Source organism: Biomphalaria glabrata, chromosome 8, assembly GCF_947242115.1.
Source record: "Biomphalaria glabrata chromosome 8, xgBioGlab47.1, whole genome shotgun sequence".
NCBI classification, from domain to species: Eukaryota; Metazoa; Mollusca; class Gastropoda; family Planorbidae; genus Biomphalaria; species Biomphalaria glabrata.
The window spans coordinates 45,711,772-45,724,899 of NC_074718.1; the positions used below are offsets into that span (position 1 = coordinate 45,711,772).

At 31.8% G+C, this 13,128-nt stretch overlaps 2 protein-coding genes across 3 annotated transcripts in view; one reads left to right on the top strand and one right to left on the bottom strand.

Moving 5' to 3' along the window:
- Positions 1-6,439, top strand: part of LOC106051197 (serine/threonine-protein kinase DCLK1-like) — a 31,894-nt gene extending 25,455 nt beyond the window's left edge. The window contains exons 18-21 of one of the 2 annotated variants that reach the window (XR_008779451.1): positions 173-269; positions 1,051-1,131; positions 2,491-2,673; positions 4,552-4,587. Coding sequence is in view for 1 of the 2 variants with exons in the window: in XM_056038930.1 (XP_055894905.1) it covers positions 173-269; positions 1,051-1,131; positions 2,560-2,673; positions 4,552-4,638 (379 nt within the window). In the remaining variant the exon portion in view is untranslated. Of the gene's footprint in view, positions 1-172; positions 270-1,050; positions 1,132-2,490; positions 2,674-4,551 lie in introns of both variants that reach the window. The other variant, XM_056038930.1, reaches the window with a different exon arrangement.
- A 1,483-nt stretch (positions 6,440-7,922) lies between these two features.
- LOC106051207 (multifunctional protein ADE2-like) lies at positions 7,923-12,783 on the bottom strand. Its single transcript, XM_056039226.1, has 8 exons — positions 12,622-12,783; positions 11,740-11,937; positions 11,091-11,269; positions 10,677-10,881; positions 10,362-10,531; positions 10,043-10,220; positions 9,041-9,199; positions 7,923-8,421 (listed from the first exon to the last, which is right to left on the bottom strand). Exons 1-8 carry the CDS (start codon positions 12,626-12,628, stop codon positions 8,267-8,269), a joined length of 1,251 nt encoding a protein of 416 aa, XP_055895201.1. The 5' UTR covers positions 12,629-12,783; the 3' UTR covers positions 7,923-8,266.
- Positions 12,784-13,128: the final 345 nt, after the last annotated feature.

Consider the following 13,128-nt stretch of genomic DNA (forward strand, 5'->3'; position numbering starts at 1 on the left):
GAAACGCCCGGGCCGATTTCGACGCCCAGTCCGCCTCTGTTTTAAAATATGATTAATATTTTAAATCTTGAGTGCTATGTTTTATGAAGTTTTTAAAAAATATTTTCAAGATCCTACTAAACATGTTACTTGGCAAATGAAATGTTACTTCATAAAACCTTTGCATTTGTAGTCCAACAGATAATCAGGATGAACTGTTTGATCTTATCATGGGTGGTCACTTTGATTTCATCAGTCCTTACTGGGATGAGGTCACAACATCTGCCAAGGTATGCTCAAAGATTTTGAATACAAGAGATTACCAAGTCTCTAAGCACCAAAATATTGTCAGATTATAAATTCTTATTGATTGTAGGTGTTATATTTTAATTTTAAAAGTTTGTTTGGGAAAGTAATATAATTACCTAATATTATTTATATTGGGGCCTGGTGGCTGAGTGGTAAAGTGCTTGGTTTCTGAACCAAGGAGTCACAAGATTATATAGAATCTTAATGAAGACAGGGATTTTGAATTTTGGTATTTTTAGGACACCCCTGGTTCCACCCTACTCTAAATAGGTACCTGATATTAGTTAAAGAAAATCAAGGCAATGGGTTGTTGTGCTGGCCATATGAGACCCTCATTAATTGTGTGCCATAGAAACAGTTGATGTTTATATTATCTGCCCTATAGATCACAAGGTCAGAAAGGAGAGCTTTACTTAACTTTAATATTTATATCAATGTTAGCATAATTCCTGATTGTCATTTTGTAATCAAAATTATTTGTTAAATTTAAGATTATTGCTGAAAAAAAATCTTATTTCCAATTCAAAATATTATTATTATTATTATTATAAAAACTCTTTTACAAATTATAACATTATAACATTTATTTTTGTAAACATTATAGTTTAACTACTAACTTAGATCTCCCACCTATCTTGAAATGCATGACTTTGGTGATTGTAATATGGCAGTGATGCTTATGTAATTCATGTGATATTATTAGAAGACCAACATGTTTATTATAAGCTAGAAGTCACTCTGTATTGTTTGAATATTTGGCAGAATTTAATCTCTGGCATGCTGAGCATCAATCCAGAAAACAGACTTTCAGCTTCTCAAGTTTTGGAACACCCGTGGGTGTCGGTAAGTGACGTATAATATTGTTTAAGCATCATTTGTATGTGGGATGTATGTGTCTTTCTTAAATAATGAGTAGTGAATGAACTAAAGTTTTAATTTCATATGACGTAATTATTGGCTAAGGAGTTATTTTAAATACATCCTTAAACCTCAAATCATCAAGAACTAACTGATTCAAACACAAATGACAGATCTGTTTATTTTCACTTAGACTAGCCACTTTATGCTATACCTGCCAATGCAGACTAGCCACTATGTTATACCTGAGAGTGCAGATTAGCCACTATGTTATACCCATCAGTGCAGACTAGTCACTATGTTACACCCATCAGTGCAGACTAGCCACTTTATGCTATACCTGCCAATGCAGACTAGCCACTATGTTATACCTGACAGTGAAGACTAGCCACTTTGTTATACCCATCAGTGTTAGGCTTATACCTGAGAGTGCAGACTAGCCACTGTGTTATACTTGAGAGAGTGCAGACTGGCCTCTATGTTATACCTGACAGTGCAGACTATTATAGCCACTTTATGCTATACCTGAAAGTGCAGACTAGCCACTTTATGCTATACCTGACAGTGCAGACTAGTCACTTTATGTTATACCTGAAAGTGCAGACTAGCCAATTTATGTTATACCTGAAAGTGCAGACTAGTCCTTTTATGTTATACCTGACTGCAGGCTAGCCAAATTATGTTATACTTGAAAGTGCAGACTAGTCCCTTTATGTTATACCTGAAAGTGCAGACTAGTCACTTTATGTTATACCTGACTGCAGGCTAGCCAATTTATGTTATACCTGAAAGTGCAGACTAGTCCCTTTATGTTATAACTGAAAGTGCAGACTAGTCACTTTATGTTATACCTGACAGTGCAGACTAGTTTTGTTATGGTATACCTGAAAGTGCAGATTCATATTTTATAAGTAAAGGTTTGTAGACAAAGGGTCATTTTTAGGCACTTTATCATTTTTCAAAGATGTAATTGCTTTTGCTGTTTCTTCTAATATTGCTGCGTTTACTTAAGACCTAGCTCTCCATAGGCTAGTGTGAAATCCTCATCTTGATAATTATCTGCACTTAATGCATTTTTAGAATATTCTACCAATCTTTTCAATAGTTTAATTTTTATCTGTGATTAATTTTTTTTTTTTTTATAGATATCTGGTTTTAATAAAATGCTATTCTTCTGATCTTTAATCTTCATGCTATTCTCTCTAATATTTGTATCTTAGTATCTTAATCTTAATTTTCCAATTATCAGTACCTATTATGTGACCTATCAGTACCTATTATGTGACCTACCAGTACCAATCAGTTGTGCTTTGCTTTTCTAACTTCAAGTCTTCTTGCTTTCAGAGTGTTTGTAATAAAGACAAGATGAATAGAAAGTAGCAAGGGAATAACGTTGCATATTCTGAATTTCAGAAAGATACTCATTGCCACACAGATCTGCGCAAAGCAGTTTCATCAGGTATCCACCGACACTTTCGTCGTGGACATCGAACAAGGCCAAAATATGCAGGAATAAAAATGATTGCGGTAACACTTAAATTATTTATTACAACAATTACATTATTATTCTAAGTGTGCCATGTTCCTTTCCCTTACCACATACACACCCTATATCTGCTTTTGTTAATTGGTCATCATCAAATATTTTGACCATTTTATGCACATGTACTTTTTTTGTTTTAATATGTTAAGAAAAAAGAAAAAATATGACAGGATCAAACATTTTTGTGGTAGTCCTACATAGTAAACAGTTTTATTTCACTTTATTTGATCAAGAAAAATGTGAATATGTTAAACCATTACTTTCCAGTTCCAAGCTATTTGCAGCAATTTATCAGTTTATTAATGGACTGTTCATCAATTTAAAGCATATATGATAAAATCTGTTTACTTCTTGGCTTCCTACATAAACTGGAATCATTGAGTTTTGGATGAATTGAAGCTGCTGCAGCAATTTGAGTATCTCTGTTCTGATGGCTAGGAACATTCTATGTAAAGACCTTGTGAAGTTTTCATCTTTTGTTGAGCAGTATCTAGCAGATGAAAATATTATTAAGCCAACCAAACCACACTCTGCTGATGGACAAAAAGTTTGAAACAATTTCTGAATATGGAGATAATGCTTCTGATGTACTTTGTCATAAACTTCTGATGTACTAGGTCATAAACTTCTGATGTACTTTGTCATAAACTTCTAATGTACTTTGTCATAAACTTCTGATGTTCTTTGTCATAAACTTCTGATGTACTAGGTCTTAAACTTCTGATGTAATTTGTCATAAACTTCTGATGTACTAGGTCATAAACTTCTGATGTAATTTGTCATAAACTTCTGATGTACTATGTCATAAATTTCTGATGTACTTTACCATAAACTTCTGATGTACTTTGTCATTAACTTCTGATGTACTTTGTCATAAACTTCTGATGTACTAGGTCATAAACTTCTGATGTACTTTACCATAAACTTCTGATGTAATTTGTCATAAACTTCTGATGTAGTAGGGCATAAACTTCTGATGTACTTTGTCATTAACTTCTGATGTACTTTGTCATTAACTTTTGATGTGCTTGGTCATAAACTTCTGATGTACTTTGTCATAAACTTCTGATTTACTTTGTCATAAACTTCTGATGTACTTGGTCATTAACTTCTGATGTACCTGGTCATCATAAACTGTTCTTTATCAAATGAAATAACTTCTAAGAAATTATTCACATTATTGAGTAGAAAAAAGATGAAATGTAAAAAAAACAAATTGATTCCTATCAAAAGCAACATTGGTTATTGTTAGCTCTTTACATTATGAATAAATTTACAAAATTCAAGCTTATCAACAAATTAGCATTTTGGATGTTCAATGAGAGACTTAGGTTTTTTTGTGTTTTTTTTACCATAATGTGCAATGAGTATGACATTCTCTGATTAGTTTGATTAATAAGTTGATCAAAACTTCACCAAAACCTAGTCTTGAAGCTACCTAGTCTTTAAATCCACATTCAACCTTATGCACATCACATCTCTGTATTTATTTGATTTATTAAAACACATTGATACCAGAAATATTTTGAACAGCTCATTTAAAATGTAAAATACTATTTAGATATAAATATAAGACTATTTCTTTCTTCAAAACCTTATTAAATGATTATATTTTCTTATATTAATTATGTTTCTTTTGATTAAAATCTTTAAAGATCCTGCCCAGATCCTCCATTTACATAAATCCAGCTCTGTCTAGTAAATTACATTTTAACAAGTACTTTTCATTTCAACTGAATTTTTAAAAAATCATAGTTTGTTAATTTAAATTATTCTAGTCAGTGAATCATAAAGATTCATTTGCTTTTATGATATATTGTTTAAATTAATTTGGTATTATTGCAAAATGCTTTTTTTTCCAGTCCACAGCTCTAGATAAAGCTTCCAAATTCTTCCAAGGTCGAGGTTCTCACTACCTGAAACATTCAATCAATGAAATGATAGATTAACATAAATTGACAAGATGAAGATCCTGTCGTGCTTGCACTTCAACTAGGAACCTTCAAAGATTGTATCATTAGTTCTTGTGTAACAGTAGATGGATGTTTCATCTTACACTTTGCAGTCAAGTTTATGTTGTTAATGTTAGGTAATACACAGTACATCTTGACCTTAAACATTGTACAATTTGAGAATGCATGAGTTTTTAACAAGACTAATGCCAAAAGAGAATTGTTTCTACTCTGATGCTTGCTGTTAAATGTAATTCAACATATCAGTTATCTACACATTTCATTAATTTTTCATGACCTGCAGGAGTCTGTCATCAGTAGATTTATTTTGATTTGATATACACATTTTTGAAATTTCGTAGTGTCCAATAAATATGCTATTTTAGTGAATGTAGGTAGGAGTCAAGTCACTTAATCCCCTTTTTCTCTGATCCTATATCTAACAAATCTGAATTATTAAATTATGAACAAGAGTCTGTAGTAATTGAAAACATACTGGTGTTGACAAGTAACTGAATAGCAATAAACAAAATACATATTTGTATACATGTGTTGAAATATGGACCCAAAATATGTACCACAACAGGGTTGAAACATTACTTATAAAGTATAGGTGAAATGAATATGAATAAATAGAAAGTTATCTTAAATTTAAAATTGACATACTCATATTCACAGTGACTAGAACATAATTAATGAAAGAAAGAGCAATTGACGAATGAAGATAAGTAAAAGATGACAGTCAGAAAATAAGTTATCATGATCATGATTCTTCTAATCGTCTTATCTCTCACACATTACAGAAGTCAGCACTAACTCTACTACACTTTGACGATAATGCGCTACAAAGGATATATCCTAACCCAATCAACCTTCCCATTTCCTTGCTAAGAAAATGAATAAAACTTTGATGCAGTATGCCCAAGTTTGTTTTAACATCCCCTAAATCAAACAGAACCATATTAATTAAAGACCCATTCAGCTTCAGGTATATATTGCTGGTTATTACTATTTATTTACATTAATTATAGATTTCTCAACAAAGCTGCGTCCACTCGCCATAATAAAAACTTTCAAATTCTTAATGCATCCATTATATATTTTTCGTCATTATTTGTAGATCTTCTCTGTGTTCCAAGTTTTAGTTTTTTTATGTACTTATCAACAAACAGTACCTGTATCTATTCATATTTTAGGATATCAGATTAAATTGGTACTTAAATTCCAAAACTTAACTGGCACTATTACACAATGACTAATACAAAATTTTTCAATCTGGGATTAAGTCAGGAACAAATGATGGGGGATTTAAGTGACAAAGATTAAATGACCAGGCTTTTGAATTTAGTAAGTGTATTAATCTTCTGTTAGTAACTCTTATTAATTAAATTGTCTGGTTGATATTAACATCAAAAGCCCAAGTTATTGATCTGATATGTAGTGTCAATAGAGTGAAGAAATCAAAGCTCAAGATTGATAAATCAATGTCATTTTGGTCAAACACATTTGGAACTTTTATTGTTATTATTTTTTTTTTACCTTTAGCATTTTGAAACCCAAGAAAAATGTAAAAAAAATGTAACCCTGATACTTCAAACTTTTGTTCAAAGAAGGAAAAAAAACATAAATGTAGTGCATGTTTCAGAAACCGCACTAATTTATGTTAAATCCATTAGCACTTATTTAACCCTAAGTAATTTGGACAAGAATTATTTTCAAATAAAGCTACAAAATTTTTTAACCACTTTTTAAATATTGTATAATATTTATTTGTCTACAATAAACCTTGTACACATAACTACTAGTCTTCAAGGGTTTTACTTGTTTTATTTTAGATTTGACATTCAAGAAAATTTGGTTGTTCTATAAATATTTCATTTTGTGAAGTCTTTTTATGTTGTATTAAAAATGTGTTAATTTATTAAGTATAATTGGAGGGAATATGCAGGAAATTAACAGAAAAAAAAACAACACTTTGTTACTAGTCCATGTCATTAGTTCTATTTTTGTAAAAAAATGTTTTACATGTTTCGGATGTTCCTTCAGAGTTGAAGATACTTTACTTCCTAGTCCAAACCTCCCGTAGGACGACGGGGGATGGGAGCGGGCAGGGTTTGAACCCTCGACAAATCCGTATGACAGTCCAGCGCGCAAACCGCACGACCAGGCAGCCATGTTATAGTTGCCTCACCTTGGTGAAAGATCTTGATTTTTGCACATCCTTTTAGCATTTCTTAATGAATGAAATGTGGAAAGAATGTAGAGTCTATGTTTTACAGGGTTAAGATTTAGTAATTTTTATTAATCAGTGACCCCTTCATCCATAGCATGAAGGCGTTATTTGAGCGCAGACCTGTGACCAATTGGGGCCCACAGAACTCTAGAAAGATAAAACTGTATGGTGACTGTAAGAGACTAAAGTTAAGTGTTCAGGTATAAATTTTTTACAATTTTTTGCCTCTGTATGTATTGTTTGTTCTTTCCTGTGAGCCAGAAATGTTGTTTTTTTTTAAAATGCAGTCGTTTCTTACTTTGCTACTTGGATGGCCAGAAAAACAATTTTAGTAACTAATAGCATATCCTTAGATAAAATAGAAAGTTAATAACATATATAATGGGGTGTCTTGTAGGGGTAGAACCTCTAGTGGTCAGGCAGTCGTATCATCTGCAGAGGTAGCTTGGCTCACTTTTGGTCTCGCACTCAACTTTAACCCTAGCTGTAACGTGCACACCCTGGAAATGGCAATGACTGGACGGCTAACCCATATGGAGTGTCCACAACACTCAGTAAATATTGTGTTTTGTCAAACCTAGCACAAGATGTCTGGATTTAGTGGCCTATGTATGTGGATGTCCCTAGCAAGGCTAACTGGACAGAAAGGAATCACCTGTGGCACACTTTAGAGCGACAAGACCCATACCCAACAGTTTAGACAGCTTGTTACTAGATAAGGATGGGCTTTTAGGGCGACTGTTGCATGAATCCTGTTAACTTTAATCAATTTCAGTCATCCCCCCTTTTATTTTATTTTTACCCATGTATATGATTGTTCTTTCATTAAAAATTGTACTATTTGTGAGATTTCTTTAAGTACTGTATTTTGAAAGTAAATTGCATCAATGTAAATTTTTTTTCTGTTCTAATTGGAAAAATCACAAGTGGAAATGATTTCTAAAAGTGACACTTTCAATTGGTAATGTCTGTCAATCATATTCTCTTTGATGAGTAATGACAATACTGTTAGGAGTTTAACTTTAAAAAAAAAAAAATGTCTTTAATGTTTATGGCATAATAGAAACTTTATTTCAACATTTGACATAAAATGTATGTTTTGAGCATTAATCATTTAACAACAAAAAAGTCTCAGTGACTAAAATTGCATTTTCCCTAAAAAAAAACAACACATACACAATTATCAACCAACAATCAGACTAGTCCCAGTAAACAAGTGCTAGTTATGTAAATGGAACAAAAAATAACATTGAGGTCTCTCTGGTATGTCAAGTTCCAATTATACAATTATATATACTTATGAAAATGAATTTTTTATTTCATCAAAACTGATTTTTATGAAGTATAAAAAAAAAAATTTAATTACTGAACAAAAAAAAAAAAGTTCTATTGCTATTTCTGTTTGCTATCTGCTTCCACCAAGCTTAGCCAAGTGTTCAACTGACGAGCACGAAGTCTGGCCCAAACCATATGATCTTTAAGAGCCAAGATTTGAGCTGCAGCCAATGCAGCTCCTTCAGGGTCCATAACTGTTGTACAACCTAATCCTGAATAGAAAATTTGTGAAGTGGTTTAATTAGATTTCTAATCCAACATCTTGTGTCCAAATCAAATGTTTTACTACATTGTAGATAGAAATATTTTTTTTTTAAAATATAAACTATTAGACCTAGAATGGCCAAAATAAAAAAGCCAACTAGTGTTTAACTTTATATATGTAACATATTAGACTTTCAAGGTTATCAAATAATAGACAAAGATGAAAAATTTATTGATCTTTAACATACCATTTTAAAAAATATACCTATTACAGTAATACATTTAAATATATGAATTTACACCAGAGCCGCATTAGATTACTGATTGCGTCATGTAAAAAAATAGAGGCATAAACTGCTAAATGAAAATTCTTTTCTCCATGTTAAAAACAGAATGGCAAGTATTTTCTAAAAAGGAAATACTTTTGTATATAATGTATCAATAAAATTTTTAAAAATGTTTAATTTGCATTTATTAATTGAAAGCTTAGATAATTCCTCTATAAAAAAAAACAATTTCATTACAGGTAATTATTATTAACCAACATGGTTCTTCAGAATTGTTTCCTTTACACTTAGGACTAAGACCTCTATATATAGGCTAGTGAGTAGTTCAAGCTGATCATACCTGAAGGCATTCTTAAACTGGACCAGACATCCTGTGATCCCCAGTCAGGAGTGAGAGGTGGACAATTGATAACTGGAAAAGCTGAATTACCAGACAGTACTGGTCCTAGACCATTGCTTCGACCAGCTATAGCAATTATGACTGTAGGAATACCATCACCTGGATAATATAATTTGACAAAATAGTTACAGCTAAAATGGAGACCATTCTAATGTCTTTGATTCCGAAGAAGATAGTGCAATGTTTCACAAGATTATGCAAATTCAATTGCAACCTGATAAGTAACAAGAAATCCAATGATTCAATTAGTATTTTTAACAGTGTGGCATGATGGATGAGTGGTAGAGGGCTCTGTACCGGGGTTTCTCAGGTTCAAATCTCTGAAGAATGGGATTTTAATTTTCCAGATTTTTCAGGGTGTCCTGAGTACACACAACTATAAATGGGTACTTGACATTAGTTTGGGGAAGTAAAGTTGGTCGTTGTGTGGCCCACATGACACCCTCGTTAACTGCCAGCCACAGAAACAAATCAGCCCTATAGATCATAAGGTCTGAAAAGGGTAGTTTAGAATTAACATATTTCTTTAGAATGTATACACATTAATTACTATCCACTGACTTTCAGTTTAACAGAACATTTATCCATTTCAATGTTTAGTACACTTTGGTTTATTCAAAGTTTGGATTAATTTCAAAGATCTCAAAGGAAGACATTTTTCAATTTTGACAAAATGGTTATCCAACTCAAAACATCTTAATAAAAGTAAACATTCTAAATCAAAATGTCTTTTAAAAAATGTGCAAGAACAGTTAAATAATCAAAGCCTGAAGTTTATCAAAATTGGATATAAAAACCAGATGGTAAAGGTGAAAATACAATTACTATGACATGTAGTAACTTAAGTGTTACAAAGTGTTCAGAGAGATTATAGATGACTAGATAATAGAAAAGTGATTCTAAATTGAATCAAGATGCTGTTGAAATATTACAGCTTCATACCTTCATATTCTGCCAAAATTTGTAATGATCGTTCAGTTTGTTTGTGAGCTGATGTTACACGCAGCTCGCATGGAATGCTCAATGCTGTACATATTTTCTTTATTTTTTCGCCATGTGCGCTGTCAGAGCTTGATCCCATAAACACAACCACACGACCATAGGGCTTGGTGTTGAGAAGCTAAGATTAAAAAAAAGACAATGTGATAATAAAACAAGAACGACAAACTAAAAGCTTTTTACTTGCATAAACTAGTACCCTTAAAATTATTTTTATACAAGAACTAAAGTCCACAAACAAACAAATATCTAACCAACTTACCTCAACCTTTTCTGCAACCCACTCAAAATTACGTTTCACAGTGTCAAGTGCCTCTGAAGTGACAACTTCAAGATTTCTATACACCTGTTTGTCTTTCATTAATCTTTTGTCACCAGAAGGCCAAAGACGCCAGGAATCACTATCAATTATGTCCGCCAGCACAATGTCACCTATTAGATTGAAAATATAATGGAGATCATTCCAAACAAGAGTCACACCATTTCCAACATGTTTCTACATGCAATAAATAAACCCATTTCAGTCAAATTCAAAATAAACATGGTGTAGTCAGATTTCTAGCTGTAAACAACCCACCTGTAGTTGTCACTCCAAACTCTATCTTCATATCAATCAGACTACAGTTCTGTGAACTCCAGGCCTTTTCTAAAATTTCAAAAATAGTGATGGTCATCTTTTCCATCATGTGAAGTTCTTCTGGGCCAATGGTCACTTCTCCAAACTTCATTTTAGCTGCAACACACTGTTCGAATGTCCACTGAGGGTCATGATTAGCATCATCCTATAAAACAGATAATTTGTATTTATTTTTTACTTTAATGACAATGATTTACATTGTTGAAGTGGAAAAGTGCAGACAATTTTTTTTCTATTTATTTCTCATCTACTTATTTTGTATAATTTTGATTTCACTTAGTCAAAAATTCATTACTGGAAATAAGAGATATTTAAAGAACAAATTTTTATAAATTTCCTATTTTTAACCCTTACTTTATAAAATGTCTCTAGCTTGGGAGGGCTAAACCTGTAGCCTTCCTCAACTCCAGGATTACGTTTCAGAAAGGATCCAGTGGCTACTCGCCTAGTCACCCACTCTAGTGGAATCATGTGACACTTTAATGCAACGAAAGAATGGTCTCCATGAATCTCAATGAAATGAGTTTTAATGCCTGAAAAAATAATGGAAATAAATGTTAAATATTTAGATGACTTATAACTAAAGCAGAGATATGTACAAGGTAATCTAGCTTTGGTATAACAAAACAAGTCACAATATGGCGGTATACGAAAATCAAGAGAGGCTCACTTTTATAAATATAAAAATAATAGTATTGATTTTTTGAGCATTGACATTATTGCTTGTATGCCTGAACAATTAAATTGCTATTTATAAGTCTGAACCTACTTAGTACTAATAGATTTATAATATTACGACTTGCACAACTGATTTCTTGTTATATGTTGTAGCTTTTGACTCCACTCTTCAAACCTGACTCTTATTATATAAATCTGTTCATACAATAGATCTTAAGCCTCATCCATAAAATACAGATTACAAGCTCACAAATTGAATTAAATAGGAAAAAAATCAGTTACTGGACATAGTCTGACTATAACTAGACTAACCAAAATTACTCACCAGCATCTTTGAGCAACTTGAAAACTGTAGCAGATGTTCTATTAGAGATTTGAGCCTTGCCAGCCATATCATGAGCTCTGGCTCCATCTCCTGCAGTGATGCGATCTTTAGACTCAACAAGAACTTGGCCAGGGTAGTCAATTAAATCATAGACAATCTTGGTTTTTCCTTCAATCACTTTTGAACCAATTTTTAAGTCTAGAATAAAAAAAAAAAGGTATTACATAGTGACATAGTATAGATCTATTAGTATTATTAGATCCCAAAGTTTCATCATTTAAAAAAGGGCATTCTTATAAATGCATGTCCTCAATTTAATATAGTCATATTATATAAATTATATACCATATATTATAATAGCAACATTTATTTTGCAAAAAAAAACTAATGCTTTTAAATGCAGTGTTGATAATTCTCATTTGATTATTAAAATTTTATTAAAATTATTTGTTGCTTTGTATTACTATTTGTAACTTTGTAATTTGTAATGTAGCTTTTCCAAAGGCAAACACTAAAACAGACTGGCTAGAGAGAGTAGTAGGCCTACAACTTCAACTACAAGTTAGTATAACTAAACTAAAATGATAGTTATATTAATTATAAACTTATATAATATAAATATATGGTAGATCTAGTAGATGAGTCTAAGTACTCTAGATCTAGGACTCAAGTGACGTCAACAAGTCTAATTAATCAGACTAATTGACTATTAATGTAAATGATTAAATGTTTAATGTAAGTGTAAGCATACAATTCATGATACAATCATAACAATGATGATATTGAATTGATATTATTATTAATTATTGATAATATACAATTACAAAAAAAAAATGATGTCGTGATGTATATTCTAGATGTATATACCGCATTTAGACCTACCAGACATTTCTTTTGGTACAAAATTGACGGGGTTTACCAATCTCTTCTGTCAATAGTAAGTGGAAGACCTAAGTTAGACTCTATCCACGATTTGTGTAGGTTTGAAAAAAATCAAGATACCCTGTCTGCTGTGACCACTAGCCAATATTTTCTACTTTAAATTAAGCAGCAACCCAGAAACTACAAATAAATATACCAAAGAATACCAAGTCTCGTTAACACGAATCTTTAGGGAGAGTCCATTTATGACGTTCATTCCAAAGTTAATGTTTCACGTTCTCATTCGTTTGAGTTTACCTATGACAGATTTCTCTCAATTTTAGAATAATGTTGCAGGATAAAGAGTAACGATTCTCAAACAACGACAAGCTAGTGCTATAATTAAAGACCACATGACTTATGAAACTAAATCACCCAGAAAAACCAACGACTTAGAGTTTAAAATGCATGAAGATCGACACATGAAATGCATAGGACGTAATTATTAATTATATTCTCTTTTGAAGT

Coding starts and splice junctions, on each gene's coding strand:
- LOC106051207 (XM_056039226.1), bottom strand. Junction 10,882..11,090: donor AGCTAGAGACATTTTATAAA/GTAAGGGTTAAA, acceptor TCTGTTTTATAG/GATGATGCTAATCATGACCC. Junction 8,422..9,040: donor CAGTTTAAGAATGCCTTCAG/GTATGATCAGCT, acceptor TTTTCTATTCAG/GATTAGGTTGTACAACAGTT.